Consider the following 20,899-nt stretch of genomic DNA (forward strand, 5'->3'; position numbering starts at 1 on the left):
AAAGTACAAAGAAAAGGAGTACTTGTGGCACCTTAGAGACTAACAAATTTATTAGAGCAAGTACAGAAATTGAAGATTTATAAAGCTATTCTGATTGGCTGGAGAACAACAGTTCTTGAATTGACTTTGCATTGTATAATAGAATAGTACATTTAAAGAGCATAAATGAATATGAAGAGACTTTATACAAACTACATGAATTTTAAACTGGACATTTCAGCAGCTAGACAAGTGTTGATGGAGAAATTGCAACTTGACCAAGCATAACTGCAATGCTGGCCAAGGGATGCACCAAAAAGGGGTCCATGGAAAGCAACATGCTGAGGTAAGTTGCTGACAGGAGCAAACCAGTCAGCGTTCAAGGTATGTCCCAAGATGACTGCAACAGTTATGGCCTAACTTTTCTTATACAAGCTGGTGCAATAAGGTGTGTTACACAAAAAGACTGCAAAATTCCAGTCCCAGTTACAAGAACTCAAAAGCTAATGTCTTGTCCCTGACTGAGGAGATGATTCTTATTTTGATTGGACAATTCAAATCTTTGGAAAGAGATCTGTCGCAATCTGATTAGTCAATGCCACCATTTCCAAGAGGAGAAATCAAGTTGGACCACACAGAAGATACAGAATAAAATGGCCTGTGTCTTCAGTGCATTGCTTCCCAAAAGCCAAAGACACCTGGAAAGGAGAAGACTGAGGTCCTGGACCAGCCACCTGGGAGTCTTCCTGGTGAGAACAAGAACCTATCTCAGATAGGCATCTTTAACTGTCTTTTATTAATTTCCAGCAACTTGGGTTGCCTGGTAGCATATTAGGAAAAGACTACAGTCATGTGCATCCTTTGCTCCACCAGCATTTGCAGTGTCAACTCCTGCTGTGAACAATAACTGAGCTGAAAGCTGACAGCTGAGCATAGATCCGGTGAGAAGTACCATATAGAATTTCTCTTGGATAATTACTCAAATCAGTCAATTGACCACTTCCTGAAACTGAGTACCTAATTAATAAGTAAGTGTACATGCTTGGTGTATGTGTTTTAAAGATTGTCAGTTATATTATCTCTCTTTGTTTTGGAACTGATTCCAATCAAAATTTTTGTAAAGTAGCTTTAAAACTGAGGAAGTTACAGTTAGTAACTAAGATTGTAGAACTGTACATGTGTCTATCATAACTAATAGTTTCATACCGTCTTTCAAATTCTAGGTGTATACAGACATAAGATGAGACCAGGTGAGTGAGCTTCTTGTACAGCCCTCAGTCTATACAATCTGTCATACATATAGGAGTTTATTTTAGGTTGATTGGAGTGTTAGTCAGATCCTGGGGCTAATATCATTCATTGGGAAATAGGTTAAAAGGGTTGACTACTATAGATCTACTGGGAAGGAGACCTTGGAGAATTGGCTTGTAAAATAATTGACCAAACAGTTTTATGATTCAGTTTTGGATTGTTTTCCCTCTGTCTTAGCAACACTGGAGTTGATAACCAATTGGCACAAGTCAGGCCCTATCCTGAAGGAATCAGTCAAAAATCTAAACAACGTCTCCTTCACAATAGAGTAATTATGTGTAAGTATTATTTTGTGTTGTGGTTGTGATTTTGAAATTTGATTTTGAATTTGATTTTGAAAACCTAAATATCAACCAATTTTCTAATTTATGTAGCCAAATCACAGTCCAATACCATTTTTGTCTTCTTATATCCTATACTATTAGCTACTGTTCTTAAGAACGTTTAGTAAACTCTTTAAAACTAATTGAATACTTTTTCTTTAGTGAAGCAGTCAAAATCAAAGAACCCTAAGACAGGTGGTGCTGCAGGTAATCAGTTACTTAACACAGGTTTGTTTTATACCCTTTCTTATAATACACACTGAAATATGAACAATACAGAAAAATCATTTCACCCACTACAGAAATGCAGTGAAATGGGTGAAATGCAGCAACTGACAAACAGCACACAGCAACCATACACCAGAGTTTAGAAGAGGCATTAAGGAATACTATACATCTAAAGAATGCTATATCCAGTTGAAACTGCATAAAAAATTAAGGTAAGTAAATATAAAAGCTGACATCTAGCTGAAACACTAGAGTTAAGAACACTTCCCTTACAAAAAGTCCCTTGAGATCCTTAACAAGAAATGGTCAGAAACTCAGTTTTACATCACATTTGAAAGATGGCATCTTCAGTATCACACTGTTCCCTAACACAAAACGCAGGCATCAGTTCAGTACTGACACAGAAGGAAAAATACCGTATACTAAGATACAGCCTTTCCTATCCCTCCACACAGCTAAAACTCTCATCAGGCTCCTATCTCACATCTCAATTACTGCAACATCCTTTTCTGTGACCTTAACAAATGAAATATTTTCCTGCTCATATCCATTCAGAATGCTGCTACTAAGATCATTTTCCTAGCCTGTCACTTTGTCCATGTCACCCCTCTCCTTGTATTCCTTCACTAGCTCTTCTCTTCTCTATCTCTATCAAACTTGACTTCACTTTCAAGGCTCTTCACAATCTATCTCCATTTGACATATCATCTCTCATTCAATATTGATATGTCGACTCCCACCTCCAATCAGCCCATGATGTCAACCTCCATTGGTCACTTGTTAAATTTTCAAACAGGCATCTTCATGCTTTCACCCATCCCACCTTTCACATTTGGAAGAAGCTTCCCCTAACATCCTCAAAACTAGCTCATTATGCACCTTCAAACCCCTTCTTAAAACTCTCCCTTGCTGTGAGGCCTACAGAAAGCTTGAGAGCGGCTTGGCTGCTGCTGTGCTGAGACCAATGCCTATCGTGATGACCAATACTGTGTCACTGTTTCCTTGTATCCCGACGGTCTGCCTGTATCCAGCTGTTGTCTCTAGTCTTATACTTAAATTTGTAAGCTCTTTGGAGACAGGACTGGTTTTTGTTCTGTGTTTGTACAGCATGTAGGACAATGGGGTCCTGATTGATGACTAAGGCTGCTAGGTGCTATGGTAATACAAATAAATCAATCAATAAATCTACTGAATTATCATTATTACTTCCTACAACACCTAGGTGTTTGCTGGAAGTTACCTACTCAGGTAACGACCTGAACCCTTCCCTGTTTTTCTTGTGAGATTATACATCACTTAATTACTGCTTCTAAAATTACATCATGTTACAAGAATATCTCCATGGGATTACATCTGTGAATATCCCCATAGGATTACATAACAGAATATTCCCACATGGTAGTTTTAGAACTACCTACCATTGTGTACAAACACCAGTTGTCCTTCCATTATATGAGCCTGGGTAAAATTAAGGATGCTTTTGTTTGGAGAAGACTTAAGAGCCAAGTGGCCATTGCTAGGTGGAGTAATAGAGTATACTAGCTCTGATGCTGAGGAGTCTTTATCTTCTGCACAGAGGTCATCAACTGTTATTTCCGTAACTGAGCCCACCCAAACCTTAAAAAACAAAAACAGACGAAGAAAAAAATTACATAGATTGGATTGATTCACTGTCTCTCATGTTGCTAAAACAAGTAACCCTGTAATCCAGTATGGTTTCTTATCATTGACTGTAGTGTTTAACATTCTGAAATTATTTAAAACTTCAAGGTATCAAGCAACACCAACGAACAACCTAACTAGTTTAAAAATGGAGCTTGAAACGTTATATAATCCTGTTTATGAACAGGATTACATAACGTGGTTACCTGTGACAGCAGGGAACTGGACTTGATGACCCAGGAAGATCCCTTCAGACCTGTCCATCAACCAACTCCTGCATAAATCAGTATTTCAGAGGAAAGTGTAAATGTCTGACAGTGTCTGTATTCTGACAAATGCAGCAGTTTATTTCATGGAGTGTTAGAGCCATGTTCTTCCCTGTGGTCAAAACACTCAGCATCCTCAACTTCCAGTGCAGTAAATGGCACTGGAGATGTCACAGATTTGGGCCATAAGAAAGACAACATATTAAAGTACAATATAACTACTAATAAAAAGGCAACACTTTTTTAAACTTTTTTTTTTCTTTCAACTCCCACCTACTCATAATATGCACCAAGGGCTCAATCCTGTAAAGGACTGATAACTCTTGGATGTACTGACTGCATGGGAGATGAAGGCACTCAACACTTCTGACAGTTGCTCAACACTTTGAATCAAGGCCTAAACTGAGACAAAAAACTAGAGTTTATGAACACAGCCCTGTGTCTTCGGGGCAATGATAAGGCCCAGGGTTTACTCATGTTTGCGGGCAGATGAGCACTATAAGTACTGATGTCCCAGGAGGGAAGCATTGTGTGGGCTTCATTTAATTTTGGGCCGTTATTTTCTGGTTTGAAAGATAAGAGCAACTGTTGGCTTTACTTTTGATCTGTTTGCATTTTTAATTATGGGTTAAGGTGCCTAGAGCCCAGGATAGGACATATCTATTATAAACTGAAATCAAGTCCATAGATATTCAACACATGCACACCAGCTCATCCCATGAAGAATTGATTTATAGCAGGGATCGGCAACCTTTGACCCGTGGCCCATCAGGGAAAGCCGCTGGCGGGCCGGGACGGTTTGTTACCTGCTGCATCTGCAGGTTTAGCTGACTGCAGCTCCCACTGACCGCAGTTCGCCGCTCCAGGCCAATGGGGGCTGCAGGAAGCAGCGTCCAGCACATCCCTCAGCCCACGACACTTTCCAGCTTCCCAGTGGCTTTCCCTGGTGGGCCACGGGCCAAAGATTGCCAATCCCTGATTTATAATATAAAATCTTTAATAATCAACAGTTCTACTTAAGGTGCAGAACAGATACCATAATGTACCTCTCTGACTTTTAGTGTATTAATATCATATTGCATTTGATTCCATTGGCTTTTCTTGTCTCTGCCGAATTCCTGCTCTTTAATTCATTATCAATAGCTATTTGATGGTAAGGTTATGTTAGTAGTTTAATGAGGAAAAAATATCCTTTACAAAAGTTATTTCACTTCTCCTAAAAACAAAGATAGGAGATTTCTTCCTGATCCAACAACTAAGCATTTTTTCTTCATGAAGCGTGAGCTTTTGTAATTTTTTTTGGGGGGGGGGGTAATCTTTGAAAACAAAGATGTATCTTTAAAGACATATGATAACTGATGATAAATGCTGACTTTTTAATAATGTCCATTATGTAAAGGTTTTATTGCCACTTGTTTGTTGATCTGTAACCACCCCAAACTCATGCCAATAATACTTTTATATCACATCATCCTGTGCATAGAAAAATATAATACATTGCATATAAATGGTAAAACACTATGGAGAATATTTACAAAAGAGTATGCAAATGTGTAGCCATGTGCAACTCCAATGCTAAACCTCCGCATGGCTTACAAATCTTCCTCATTCAAACTTAAAAAATAATAGGGCTTTTTAGCTATAAAGATATTGTTTATTCCATGCCTCCCCAGCACGCTTACACACAATGCCTTTTTGTATGCACACTGTGTTATAAGATTCTCCGTTTGCTGTATAATGTGATACATGAGGAATGAAAGGAGATCCATGAGCTGAAATGGAATGTAAGGAGGCAAAACACTTGAAATACTGCAAATACTTTACAAGTGACTTATTTGCATCACATAGGGAGGAGATCAAGGTTTTCTTAAGAACAGAACAAAAAAAGTATGCAGAACTTCCGAGATGTCAGTTTTGCACTAATTCAGCATTTGCCTAACACATTCCACTACTACAGTAGCAGGAAGGTTCACGACCTTGCTTGCTGAGAAATGAAAAATACCCCATTGACCTAATCCAGTGTTCTGCTTAGAGAGATACCCTGTTAAGCAGAATTAATTAACAAGAAGGATAATAACTGTTAGATTTTTTTAAAGAAAAATTCCACATATATATGAAAATATAGCCACCTTGTGGCTACAGTGCGATACAGCCACACCTTACTACTACTAAATCTTACTTAAATGCATAAATAAATGGGACCAGCAGAGTCAGGATTTTTATTTTCTCCAACCTGAATTTCAAAAATGCTGCTTAAAACATGCTTAACTTTAAAAGCTTCTGTTTAAGACACAATGAAGTAAATGGGTTTCAAATATGTGCTTAATGTTTACCATGTACTCAAGAGCTGTCATGAATAGGGACAAACTTAAGCCCATATTAGTGAGCTTTTCTGAATCAGAGCTCTCATCTGTTAGCTATTCTCTGACAGGGTTTCTCTTTTTGATTGTTCAACTGGACTAAAAGTCCTAGCAATTCCCTTGTAATTGTTTAGAATACTTATGGTTTTAAGTTACAGAGTGAAATTAAAGACGAACTTTTCTCTTGTTAATAAAACTTTTCAAATCTGTTATGTTCATGCAAATATTGCAGAATGATACAGAAGTTCAAAAAAAGGAAAATCCAATAGTCCTCATCCCTTTAAAAACAAAACATCACCCACACACAAACACTAAGGGGGCGGGTAAAAAACCTGCTCTGTTCACCACCCTGATACCAATCATAAACACAGTGGTTTAAAGAGGGAATAGTGAGGAGGCCTCAGAAGTGAGGGAATTGGAGTAGAAGGAATCTTGTACTCACTCACTCAAATGTAAGTTTGACAGTTTGTTGTGTTTGGCAAAAAGTCCCATTACAAGACTAAAATTTAACTTCAATATCCATCTGGAGACCCCCAAGAGCATAATACTTACTTCCATAGGGGCCCTCTGTTGCTAATGGATGCCCATAAAGGGATCTGATACTTTTAACATTTTTGATCTGCTTTGTTACTGATTTAACTGTTCTTTTAAGAGCTTTGTTACACTCCAATCTTGCAAGCTTGCTCATGTACTTAGCTTTATGCACTGTGAGGAGTCTTACTGAGGTAAACAGTGTGTAAAGTTATAACATGAACTAGTGTTTTCAGGATCAGGACCTTATTCTGTAGTAGGCAACATGACCAAATCTATTGCTTGAAATGCAAAAGTTTCTTGCAAGAAAGGTTATCTTCTATAAAAGGTTTTGCAACAAGGTCAACAAAGTGGTTTTCAGGGAATTTTCATTCAAGTTTGTACATTTACTTCTTATCTCTAAAAAGGTATAAATTAAGCCAGGGCTATTGTATTTAAAAATACATAGATTTAATAATTTTATTGAGATAATGTTGAAGTAAAAAGAAAACGGTACAGAGTTTAGGCATAGAAATTTCTGGTTATCAGGGAATAAGGTACAGATTATCAAGGGGTGCGAAGTTCAGTTTAGGAGCGGGTGGCATAAGGAATACATAATCCGCAATCTCCCCGATTGGGGGTAAAAGTTTAACGGGACAAAGTACAGACATTGAGATATGGGGGTATGTTGTCCATATAATGCCTATGTTCAGGTGTGGAGTATAATGAGCAGGTATGATGATGAGGATGGATCTAGCCTCATTTGGTGGGATTTAATGTTCAGTGAGTTTATGGTTCCAGTTCATATGGTCCAATGAAAAAAAAGTTTCTCAGCCCCTTTCCCATGGTTGATGCACGATGTTGTACCGGCTCACACCTCCTGGTACTGTCGGTGGCCAGTGATGTGTTCGATGTAGATGTCCCTGGACCATCGGATTGTGTCCAAGACCATGAGGCACCGCATGAGCCGTGCGCACCGTCGACCGATCCCGCAGGTCCGCAGCACACGCTCGTTGCAGGGGTCCCAAGCGCCCAGGGATCCGACAATCATGGCTCCCCCACTAACTGACCACTCCGTGATCCTTGACACCAGGCAGCTGGCATAGAGCTTGTACATCGTGGAGCAGAGGGAGATGGGCCTCCAGTTGCTGGGGTCGTCTTGTACACCAGTACCGTCATGGCCTTCTTCCCGGAGGTGGGAGTCCAGCAGAATCGCTTGCACTAGTTGAAGAGCGTGGCGAGGACCAGGCAGCCGGGATCTCGCTTTTTCAGGAGGCTGGAGGGGATGCTGTCTTTCCCAGGAACTGTGTTTTTTGTTTTTGAGAGTCTGGCCATCACTTCCTTGGGCGTGAAGTCAGTTTCCAGGACACCTCTTTCGTCAACATGGGGCAAGGGGCGGAGACACTCTGGGCGCTGCGTGCCATTCTGGGCTATGCAGTCGAATACATCCTTAAAGTAGCAGTAGAGATGCTCAGATGGGATCGTGCAGTAGGGCGAGGGCCCGTCTAGGATTTCCCTCATGGCTTTGGAGCATTTTGCTTGGTACAGTTTTGGATCCTTGAAGCCGCTGCTGGATCGTAGCAGCGGCTGGTGTCTCTACTTCTGGCTCCCCTGGTGGTGGTGTTTAGGTTTAGAGCAGGCGTTCTGTGGGCAGGCGGGGCATTCTCCTGGTTCGAACTTCTCCTGGGAGCGGTTTCAGCAGACAGTTCTTGGGTGAGCCTGTTTACGAGGAGGTCAAAGGAAGCTGTCGCTCGCAGCTCCTTGGTCCAGGCAGTCTGCCACAGAGTGGCAGCCCTCACCACCGGCTGCTGGCCCTCATGGTCCTCGACCTCGTCTGGTGCAGGCTTAAAGCCTTCATGGTCGGTGTGCCACCTATCTCGTGGCTCAGGATTCCCATTGGTTGGGTGCTAGGGCGGGATCTCTGGCGGGATGCTGGCATTGCTAGCGGTCGGAGAGATGCGGTCTGGCTCGGAGGTTGCTGGGACACTGCTGGTCCTTCTAGGAGTGGCTGCTGTCTGGGCGGTTGCTGCTGGAGTGGGAGATCTCCCGTAGGCAGTGTCCTGCAGAATGGACTCGGGGGCCGTGCTGGGCTGTCTGGTAACAAAGGCCCTGTACTTTGCTGTGGCTGCGGGGCTGGTTCCTCCAGTAACACCTGGAGTTTGTAGGGCGATCTGGGGCATGGTGCTGGCTCCTCTGGTGGCTGGAGCTCGCAGGGCGGTCTGAGGCTTGGCACTGGCTCCTCTGGCTGCCGGAGCTCGTAGGGTGGTCTGAGGTGTGGCTCTGGCTCCTCCGGCGGTTGGAGTTGGCGGGGCATTCTGAGGGGCAGTGCTGGCTCTTCCAGCGACAGGATCTCGAGCAGCTATGCACGGTGGGGCGCTGATCCTTCTGGGGATGGGGACGTGCTGGGCAGGTGGCAAGGTAGTACTGAGACGTCTGAGTATGGAGATTTGCTTGGCGATGTGAGAGGGTGAGATGGGCCTCCTGCTGGCCAGGACCTGAGTGATGTTCCCCGAGGCAGCAGGTACCTTCTCGGTCGCAGCACCCCGTTGCGCTGGCCTGGCAATGGGGATAGGCTTGTTGACGGCAGCTTGCAAAATCACTTTTCTTTGTTGAGGCTACAAGCAGGTTAAAATTCAACAGCTAGCAACACAAGATTCCTGGATGAGCAAGCACAGCCCAGCTGGAACCTGGAATTTAGCAAGTTTCACCCTAGGTAAGCACTGCCTTGGAACTCCCAGCTGATAATAGTCAGCACTGAGCCAGGCTGTCCGTTCAAGAAAAATCTTTATAATCCATTTTTCCCCATCTATTTTAGGCATTCATCTTGGTTTAAAGTGATTGGTTGGAATAAATCAGATTCTCCAGCTTTGTATAGTGTGCACATAACTATCAGAAATGCAGTAGTTCTGTATTAAGAACAGGGTATGTAAGCACAGTAAAGGGTCAAGTGTGACAAGCAAAACCACAGTCATAAATATAAGAACCATGGATTTGGTGTAGGCAGGCTGCCCAATTGAGTAGTTGGCATTTTATCTATGTTCTGGATGACTGACATATTTCAGGATTAGATTGAAAAGTTGTGTTATTTATTTATGTTTTAAAATAAAGGTAAATTTTGGGTCTGCCAATCAACTTCATGTGTTCCTATGAAGCCTGGTCTTAACAATCATTTTAAAAAAAAAAAATCAATGTGCTGTGCTGCTGGGTCTCAACTCTGTCAAAGGATATTTCTTGAAAGCAATTATACACAAGGAAAGAGAAATCAAGAAGTAGTCTTGGTGGACATCTTTCCCCTGGGTGTATTACTAGATTACAGTTAATACCTGCTGTGTTGACGCCTAAAGAACCCCACCAGTGGATAATTATCCTCCCCTGCGGGAGTTTACTGTGTAATACTTGATGCCTTCTTCAAGAAAATTGCCAAATTGTCAGGACTCAACATGGTCCTAATATCGATGGTGCACTGTGGTGTGGATGGATGCCTGAAGTGGGTAAATGCCATCACTGTGAAGCGCAACTCTGCTAAAACTGATTAGTATAAAATATTATATTTTCTCTTTTTTTCTTCTGTGAAAAGGTTTATGGATGATGCTAAAATATGGTAATCTCTACAGTACTCAATCTTTTCTACACAACACGCAAATACCATTCATACTCAGGATTAAATGCAAACATGTTTTAAATGTTACAATTTGTAAATTGCACTGTGCTATACTAGGGCTGATGCACTATGTAAATATCTAACATTATCCTCCTTCAAATCCATCCTTTAAAAAACTCTTCTCTGGTGTGATGCCTACAATAAACTTTCAGCTCATTTACTGTTAGACAGTTGATATGCCATGACCACCATTTTTCAAGATGCTCAATATCATTTTATTATCTGTGCTTTCCCCCCCCACACCCATGTATGTTTGTTTTAGTCTGCAGTCAGCTACTCTTCAGGGCAGGACTGTCTCCTATGTTTTTACAGTGTCTAGGACAAGGGGGCTCTGGCCTGCAGGTACTGTTATAATAATCCTCTCACATTTATGTAAATCTGGAATTATACCACTGAAGCAAATCGAGCCACACCAATGTGAAATAGGGATGAGAAGAAACCATCCTTTATTCTTTACACGATAAAATGGTTGTTTAAATGCTATCTATGGTTACTAGGAGAAAAAAATAGACCAATTCTACAATCTTCAATTCTACAAGTTCTTTGGAAACTATACAAAGTAAGCAGGCTTTGGGTGTTTCAGAATATTATCTTTAATTCACAATTAACAGCCACACCCAACAAACCTACAGTAATAGACAGTAGTTGCTCCAGTCTCTCTAGTAATACTGTGAGGAGCTGGTAATAGCTCACCTTAAGTGATCACTCTCGTTACAGTGTGTATGGTAACACTCATTGTTTTATGTTCTCTATGTATATAAATCTCCCCACTGTATTTTCCACTGAATGCATCCAATGAAGTGAGCTGTAGCTCATGAAAGCTTATGCTCAAATACATTTGTTAGTCTCTAAGGTGCCACAAGTACTCCTTTTCTTTTTGCAAATACAGACTAACATGGCTGCTACTCTGAAAACTGTGAGGAGTGATTCTATTTTGGACCTTTGTATAATACAATATTATTATTTTTATTAGGACTTTTAAAAAAATCTGCATACATTTTCTGAGGGAAACTCATATCTCCTATTAGAAATGTCAGATACTTAGTCAATTCCCTAAAACATAGTAAGTGGATGAAATTCTGTTCTCTTACAACTCTGCTATCTCACTGACTTCAGTGAGGGCTGCAGAGATACAACAAAGAGCAGAATTACTCTCAATAGGCCTGATCCTCAGGAATAGCTCAGAGGTGCTAGGCGCAGAATCCGAGGGATGGTACAAAAATAATCTGAAACCCCCTTTATGGTCCCTCAATCCTGAAGCTTGCCAAAGGCCAATGCCTCAAGACTGCTCTGACTTATGCTGGTTAGTAACTGCATCCAAGTTGCCATTAGTCCTGCCAGGGAATGTTAAAACACAGCAGTGCTCCACCCATATACCCTTCACCACCATGTGTCCCCTGTCAAGGCCAAGAGGAGGAAATGGCACAGATCCAGCTATAAGGCCCTAGGCCACTCAGGGATTCCTCTTAGACAAAAGGAATCATCAGCCAGACTCTTAGGTGAGTTTAAGGTCTGCTTTGCACCACAAGGACAGCACAACGCAAACTTAGCAAGAGCCAGGATCTGATCCTATATGTATAAACAATTGTCACAGTATCCAATCTATCTTCAGAGCCTATCACCATGGTATCTAAGTATCATAACTGGCTTCTAGTACATAACATATATTTTCAGGTTTACACATATCTATCTCTAGTCTCTGTGTTATTATAGTCCAATAAAATAATGTCAGGTTAAAAATGAAGATCTTAAAATTATAAAGACGAAAGTATGCAGAACTTACCCTAAGTATTTTGTTTGTATTTATAACAGGAGCTTCATCATTTACCGACGTAACAGTCACAAATATAGTTTGGGGCAAACTTTGTTTCCACAGTTCTGTGTTATTTGCTATGACAGTAAAATTGTCAGTCAGCCCCTCACTATCATCATGAATATAGTAGATTAATTCTTGCTCTACCTGAAAAATAAATGGACTGAAAATTAAAGAAATTAAAACAAAAACTGTTTTGAAATTTTAAACAAAAAGCATTCAACCATTCCAGCTCTGCAATAATTCTCTTTCAGCCTTCATGACCCCATTCTTCTCCCTCTGATGCACACTCTTCTATCTCTAGCATATTGCATACGGGCATTTGGTTATTCTGAAACAACCTCATATATAGAGAGGCACATATGCAACTGTATCAGAAGGTCAGAGACAAACCAATAAATCCCAAAGAACTCATATAAAAATAGCTAAAGCACAGTTAAGAGGGTTCACTTTTGAAAATCAGTTAAGTGTTTCATTTTTATATAGAAGAGGCAAAATGACTTAAGACATCTCTATCTGCAGTTGAAAGTCAAATTTCTGGTTTTGGGCCATAAAAATTAAAAATCCCATATTCATTAACATTTGTCAAAGGTTAACACATTTCAATTTATGCATTTTGAAACAGTTAAATATTAAACCTTCAAATTAGAGAGTTTTCATTCAGATGTAAAATAACCCTCAACTACGTTGGCAGTATAAGATATCTGTCAGGCTTCTACTCATTTTGAATTGTTGGCTTATTACATCCTATGCTATTTAAGACAATTTACCATATTCAGGAGTCTGAAAAGTAGTATAAAATCATACATATTCATGTCTGAGCAGGAGTTATCCCACTGGAATATGACATATCAAAATAAATAAATAATGTAGATCTTTATTTTCAAATAAGCATATTAAGGAATATATATGTTTTTATGTGCATCAAACACCCATAACTCTGGTGTAGATTTTTGAAAGGGAAAAATACTTTGCAAACCTTTAATATGTTATTTTGCATCAAACCATTATTATTTGAAACTGGTGAATCACAAAACATCTTACCATAACCCCTGCTCCAGCCCCATGCCAAGGGACGGGGTGGAATCTCCATCACTTGAAGTCTTTAAATAAAAATTGGATGTCTTTCTTAAAAACATGCTCTAGCTCAGCCACAAGTATGGGTTTGATGTAGGAATTACTTGATGAAATAATGTGCCCACTGTTATGCAGGAGACCAGACTAGAACATCATAATGGTCTGTTCTGGCCTTAAAAATAGAAGATTTTGAGACCCTCACTGGCTTTCTCACCTTTTTCATAGCCCTTTAAGGCTACACGAAACTTATTTGCACTTGTATCTTATCATTGAGACTCCACTTTCTCTGCTCCACCAACAACGCTGATATTTGTCCACTTCTCCACTAAGCACATCCAAGGTTTCTTCCTTGCCACTAGTTTGACATTAACTCAGAACTCGACTGGAAAACAATGTCCTCCCCCTCAACCCTGCTACTTCTACCATGACTTTTGCAGGAAACTGCCAACTAGTAATGGCTAAATAGGGCCTATTAGAGAATTGTGACATATCTTATTTGTATCTTGTAGCTGCAGGCATATAAAAACATATGTGTACCTGTCATTGTTTCCCTCATTCTCCCTTCCCCATTGCATCTTGTCTTAGACAGTAATCTCCTCCGGTAAAGGACTGACCTTTATTGAGCTTGTATAGTGACTAGCACACCTGACCTGCAGGTGTGACTGCAATACATATAATAATCAGCATTTTAAAAATACAAACAAAAAAAGGACTGACATTTAGATCAAGCTTACCACAGTCACATTACCTGTTTTTTGGTAAATTTGGTTAACTTCATTCCAGGAAAGCGAGAGTTTCCAACATGTCCATTCTTTGGTGGCTCAACTAAAATAAATTCACAATTGAGTCCTGTGAAATGCTGATTAGAAATTTTTAGATAGTCTTCCACCAGAGCTTTAGAACCACCTTCTATTACTGTAAAGTTCTGCACTTCTAATGGAATCAGCTTAGGGATGACATCAACAGAGATTTCTATTCCACTGACCACTCGGATGCCATTGGTCACATCCAACGAAAAATGGTCTTGCAGCTGGTCAGAAACTGTCTGCACATACTGAACGTTGCCATCATCAATATCTTGCTGGGTAAAGGTCAAAACTGGCTTTTGTTCTGCACCAAGGTAACCTTCTTCTGATGCAAACTTCCGAATGTATCCGTGCACTGGAGGAGCCCTTAATGTGAACACTATCTCTGATGGAGAACTGTTTTCATGCACAACCTTAAATTTATACATACACAAAAAGTCATTCAAGTAAAAATAAGACAATTTCTTCTTTAATTCTATTCTGAATTTCTCACTTCTAATCCTGGGACAGTAAATCATGGATTATTTATCCACCCGTTTGGCTGGAATTCTCCATTTATAAACATTATATCTGCAAATGCCTAGCACAATGCATTTCCAGTATTATGTTAAGTAGATGCATGTTAGGTAATATTGCATGAGAAAGTGTTTCAAAACCAAAAACATATCCCATAAGATCTCTCAACTTAAAAAAGCAAAAACAAAAAACATCATAAGTTAATTATCTAAGAACTGTGGCATGCTGCTTGGAATGATGATTTCACAATCAGCACAATAATGTACAACATGAGCCTCCTTGTGGTAGTTACTTTAATGGTGAAAATAATCCCAATAGGTGCAGAGAAAAATATTAACCAGAATAGGCCAAAGATAATGCTTCTGAACTGATGCTTTCAAAACTCCAAGCCATATCCTCAGCTTGTGTAAACTGGCAGACCCTTTGAAAATAAACAAATACTTTGGATACAGTTTAAGTTTTTTTCCCCAATATTTGTTATTGGTTCACCTGCCATGAAAATGCAAATACACTGCAAATACATGATAAATGTATTTAAAACTATCTGGTTTTCTTGTAGTGTTGATAATCAGTGTCTCTGCAGCTTAGTTTTCTCAAGTATCAGTACTCAGGGAATCAAAGCCTATGGTCTCTGTCTTATTTTAACAGATAGATTTTTTTTTCCTTTCTAGTGATGGGAGGCATGCTAGTGTCAGAGTGCTGGGCTACCTGAAGTCTATAGCCCTTTCTGCACTGATGCCAGCAGATTCTCAAGTGCGGACACCATAATTGGAGTTACTCTCCAAAATTAATATCTAGCAATAATTTAAATTAGTTAGGTTAAAGATGACAGTTTTGTGGAACTGAGACATTGAAAGGGCTTGCTATGCCTGGGAAACAGGAATAAAGAAGAAAATCCATTACAGATAGAAGATTAAAGCTAAATTTTAACTCACCTGCAATTTCCCCTTACTGATTTTAACTGGTTTTCCTTCTTCAACTAAGAGGTTGTTATTATGTACAATATTTGGTGGATGCTGATGGCTTTCCAAGTACATACGAACATGCATTCCAGCATCCTGGTGGATATCCTTAGCATAAACTGTGAAGTTAAATGTGTCAACAAGGTTGTTACTGTCATCATGCCTATAAATCACATGTCCCCTTTTTAGGTCAAGTTGGGTAAAGGAATCTGTTGTCCAATTTTTTACATAGATTCTTCCATGTTTTGGAGATAAGAATATCTCATAAATAATCTCGTGATCCCTTCTAATGTCTTGGTTTGTGATAGTACTAAGGTTAGTTGTAGTAATAGTTCTCTCTTTTCCTTTTTGGACCAATAAGCCTGTGTTGTTTGCTAGTCTAACATAGGGATCTGAAGCACTCACGTCTAGAAGGGAAGACGTGTAGTGTTTGCCATCGGTTACAAACAACACAAAGCGCCCATAATCAGCGCCACTATGTATAAACAGGACTCGCTTTTGCTCGAGGTCTTCTTGCTTGAATTGATAGAGTCTATGAGTGGTATCATTCACTAGAGTCAAGTCTCCATTTGGAATGCCACGCCTAGTGTACAGCAACTGCCCGTCATCAAAATCAGAATCAGGATCATGGTAGCATAGGTCTGCCAAGGTCAATAAGTGCTGCCCATTCTTAACTACATGAAATACCTTATCAACCACACGTACTGGTTTCTCATCATTCTTCAGCTCAACAGAAATATTAAATCTTATCTCTGCGGATAAAGGCTGTGTTCCAGCAGCAGAGCTCACCCATTCTCCTGATTCTTTGGTGGATGCTATGACAAGAAATTCATCGTACCTAGTTTCAGTGTCATCATGGACATACATAAGGCGTTCACCCATTATATCTTGGTTACTGAAAGTGGTGAGGTTATCATTACTTTCTGGCGAATCTGAAAAGTTAATGAGTTTTAATTTCCCATGTTGAGGACTCTTTGTAACTTTATATTGAAAGGCCTTATTATCCAAGGTTTGTGCAAACAATCTGCTTTTTGTTATTAGTGCTCCTTCACCTTCAGTTACGGTCAAGCCGTTGTTTGTCAAAATAATGCTTGTGAGATCTGCTTTAATGTTGATTTTGAAATCATAGACATTTGACTCCAAATATTTTGTAAAAATTAAAAATCTAAAAGAATCCTGAGTGTTCTCATGGGGTCTGTTGATTAATTCATATTCTACTTCATGATCTATAACGCTTTTTTGGCTAAAAGTTGAATTTTTTTTCAAGGCTTGGTTGTTAAGGAGCATTTTCCCTTTCTTGGGTAAGGACAACAACTTATAATTAAGTTCATTTTCAGGTATTTCTATATCCACCATCACAGCAAAAAGATTATCAGAATTCAGACATTTCTTTTTTGCTTTTTCAATTTCTAGAGGAACACTTTTCAATAAATTATACCTCAACCATTTCACTGTGATTGGAAACATAAGCTCATCACTGATTTTGTTTCCAATATGAACCTTAAATTTAAAGCGTTCTGTAACATTTTTCAGCTGCAATGCTTTGAAAATACTGTAGTACCTCACTCGGCTGCGCCCAATGGAGCGCTGAGAAAAAGTGTTTACTTGCTTCCACCCTCCACTAGAATGTTGCCTTTGAATTTCACCAAATTGGGGTGATTCTGTGATCTCATATCGTATCTCCATCTCTTGCTGGATGGCATTTGTTTCAACTGCCAAGTGGCTGAGTGTGATCAAAGCGGCATTGCCTTGTAGCACTTTTATTCCTGTGTTATTGACCACTTTAAAATCCAAAGGAACAGCCATGACACGCAACACAACTGTGTTGCTCACTTTCTCTCCATCACTTGCTCGCAGCACAATCCTTGAGTTCTTGACCCCAGTATGGACAAAGAAAATGTTGCCTTCTTTTAAGTCCTCATTAGAAAAAGTAGTAATGGCTCTCTCGGGATTCTTGGAATTTTCTAAAAATCCTGCATCTGTATTCAGATTTCCAAGTACTGAAAGACTGAGATCAGCAGAGTCTGTGTCTTGATCTGAAACCTTTATTAGGTCAGCAGTCAAGAGTTTCTTTGAATTCTCTAACAAAAGAAATAAGTTTCCCTCAGGGAGCATAAGTTCAGGAGCATCATTTGTCGGAGTGATGGCAATCCTAAACACATACTGCTCATTTCCTTGCAGATATGAAGGCATGTCCTTTTTACTACTGGCAGAAATGGAAAAAGTAAAATTATCGTAAGTGTCCTCAGAACCATCATGGACATATAGAACTCTTCCTTGCCACAGGTCTAACATAGTAAATGTGCCCTTCTCCTGCTCTGGTTCAACCCCTAACTTTAAGTAACCATGAGAGGGCTGCTCCTTTATTTTAAAAAAGATCTGTGACTGACGAACCCCTAATTTTTTAAACTCTAAATTTACTTTAATATGTTTAGATTCAAGTGGAGCTTGTCCACCCTCTGGGACAATCAAGTTATTTAGAACCAAGAAATGGCCACTATCCTCTTTGCCTTGGGGTTTGGAGATTTCAGGAAAATTGACAGAAGTGGAGGCTGCTGTTATAAGAGGAGTCTTTTCTGTTGTCACTACAGAAGAATTTGTCTTAAAAGAATTCTCGGTTTTGCATCCAGCTGAAACATCCTTTGTAACCAGAACATTCTTTAATGATCTCTTTTCTGAATTGGCTTTCAGGTCTCTTAAGCAACCTTTGAAGGATCCTCCTCTGGCATATTTTCCAGAAACTGAAGTTAACTCTAACTTTATCACTTCTGCCCGTGTGCTGTCATCTACACCACCTACAAAGAGTGGCCCTTTAAGAAGGGGTATCTTGCTGTGGGAAGGCAGTGATGTTTTCACCATTTCTCCATCTATCATCAGCTGCAAATATTGTGTGGTAAATTTTAACTCAATGGAGTGCCACTTATTATCATTGACTGACGTAAAAGAGGAAAGCTGCATTCTACTTTTACTCTTTCCAATATGGGCCTTAATTCGTCCATCCTCAATTTCCATTGCAATGAAATCTCCTGCTCGTCCAGAATGATAAAGAAGCAAGCCTCGCTGAGCTGAGGTCTGTATTGCATACTCCAAGTGTCCTTCACCCTGGACATTCCACAGCTGGAAAGAAACATAAGATTTGGAACTAAAAAAACTGATAGGCTCATCTTCACTTGCAAAGAATTCATCACTGCATCCCAGTGACACTTCATGAACATTTCTGAACCCAGGATAAGATCTCAGGGTTGTTAGGATCTCATGCTGATTAAATAACACGTCATCAATACATCCTCGGAAATTGGTTAGTGCTCTATCAAGGTAAGGAACATCAAGGGTACCGCTCCCACCAATGTAGAGTCCATGTTCAATGTTTAATTGATATAGAATCCCAGGCATTTTTGTACTAGTTCTATAATGTTTATCAATTGCCAGTGTGACATTATCATTTTCATGATGTAATTCAACCAGGTGCCAGGCTAAATCATTTAGCCGGGAGCTCCGTTGAGAACGCAGCACTCGTTCCCCTGCTCCAAAGTTCATTCTCAACTGTAAGAGACAAAATTTTAATGATGAAAATCAGTGAGTGTATGGATGACAATTAAATGAATTGTGTGTGTCTCAAAGAAACAAGTAATACTTAAATGTTTTGACAGCTGCTCAACTTAAGTTTCAATCATTGCATTTTCAAACTATGAGCACAAATGTATTTATTATTGTTATGGATTTGCTAACATCAAGTCCAAACCCATTGTACATTTTGGGAAGGTTTACCTGCCAACACAATTTTAGTCTGGGTCAGATGCAAAACCAGAAAGCAACTATTTCCAGTTCTGCTCTGACCAAAATTTACAAGAGCCCAAAGTAAGCATAAAGTGCAAGGTCATGCATGAATTCCTGCTATAAGTTGGGAGCTCAACAGTTGAACGTGAAAGGGGAGGAGAGACACACAACTGTATACTTGATCAGAGGATGACTACGAGCTACTAATGTGATGCGTCTGTGGAAAGACAAATGCAGTCCTAGCACGTGTTAGGTGAGGTATTTCCAGTAGAGATAGGACAAGGCTCTGGTAATATGTCATTTTACAATTGTGTTCACCCAAATTGAAGAAAGATGAATTCAAACTAGAACAGGTGCAGAGAAAGGCTACTAGGATGATCAAAGGAATGACAACCTATCTTATAACAGGAGACTAAAAGAGCCTGGCTTGTTTAACCTAGCAAAAAAGAAGGCTGAGAGAGGATTTAATTGCTCTCTATACATTTATCAAGGAGATAAATACCAGGGACAGAAAAGTGATATTTAAGCTAAAGAACAATGTTGGCATGGCACAAGAACAAATGGGTAATAACTGGCCATGAATAAATTTAGGCTGGAACTTAGACGAAGGTTGCTAACCATCAGAGGGGTGAGATTCTGGAAGCAGTGGGGGCAAACAATCAGTTTTAAGATAGTTCTTGATAAAAGTATGAGTGGGACTGTATACCATGGTTGCCTGTGGTAGTGTGGGGGCTGCATTTGCCAGTCCTGGGGGGGTCCCTTTATGTCTTATATTCCTACAATCTCATGCTTCAACTAGACACCTGTGGGGGCCATGAAGGGAATTTTCACCTCAGTATATTCTGGGAGGGGGGAAGGGATTGTCTCCTTCCTCTGAAGCATCAGAAATGGAGACAGGACACTAGATAGGCAGGGTCAGGGCTCTGAGGTGGCACCGAGCATTCTCTCTCATAGATACTTGGCTTACTGGTTCTTGCTCACATGGTTAGGGTCTAAATGATTGCCATATTCAGGGTTGGGAAGGAATTTTTCCCCTGTTCAGAAATTTTGGGGGGTTTTGCCTTCCTCTGCAGCATGAGATGTGGTTCACTTACCAGGATTATCTGGGTACAGCAGAACCTCAGAGTTACGAACACCTCAGGAACGGAGGCTGTTTGTAACTCTGAAATGTTCGTAACTCTGAACAAAACGTTATGGTGGTCTCTCAAAAGTTTACAGCTGAACATTGACTTAATACAGCTTTGAAACTTTACTATGCAGAAGAAAAATGCTGCTTTTAATCATTTTAATTTAAACAAAACAAGCACAGAAAATTTCCTTACCTTGTCAAATCTTTTTTTAAACTTTCCCTTTATATTTTTAGTAATTCACATTTAACACAGTACTGTACTGTACAGTATTTGTTTTTTGTTTTTGTTTTTTGTCTTTGCTGCCTGATTGTGTATTTCCGGTACCAAATAAGGTGTGTGATTAACCGGTAGGTTGGTAACTCTGGTGTTCGTAACTTTGAGGTTTTACTGTATATCTTACTTTACCAATTCCCTGCCATTGCAGGGGCCTCAGGCATTGGTACGCCTTGGTCCCTCCTCTTCTCTGCTTGCAGCACACAACGGTTTAGTCTCCTGAGAGCTGTAGTGCTATAGTCTAA

The 20,899-nt window shown here is 39.9% G+C and overlaps 1 protein-coding gene and 1 long non-coding RNA gene across 3 annotated transcripts in view; one reads left to right on the forward strand and one right to left on the reverse strand.

Annotated features, from left to right (window-relative positions):
• The window catches only part of LOC119855815 (chondroitin sulfate proteoglycan 4-like), an 85,558-nt gene that overhangs the window by 35,956 nt on the left and 28,703 nt on the right, over positions 1–20,899 (reverse strand). For both annotated transcript variants that reach the window (XM_038402584.2, XM_038402583.2), the window contains exons 3-6: positions 15,448–19,017; positions 13,939–14,409; positions 12,084–12,260; positions 3,260–3,458 (exon numbers count right to left, since the gene is read on the reverse strand). In XM_038402584.2, the coding sequence (XP_038258512.1) occupies positions 3,260–3,458; positions 12,084–12,260; positions 13,939–14,409; positions 15,448–19,017 (4,417 nt within the window). The remainder of the gene's footprint in view (positions 1–3,259; positions 3,459–12,083; positions 12,261–13,938; positions 14,410–15,447; positions 19,018–20,899) is intronic.
• Positions 775–18,245, forward strand: LOC122460172. The gene is made up of 3 exons (XR_006281284.1): positions 775–920; positions 1,203–1,229; positions 18,166–18,245. It is a non-coding gene; the product is annotated as an uncharacterized LOC122460172 (long non-coding RNA).

Source organism: Dermochelys coriacea, chromosome 5 (assembly GCF_009764565.3).
Source record: "Dermochelys coriacea isolate rDerCor1 chromosome 5, rDerCor1.pri.v4, whole genome shotgun sequence".
Taxonomy (NCBI): Eukaryota; Metazoa; Chordata; order Testudines; family Dermochelyidae; genus Dermochelys; species Dermochelys coriacea.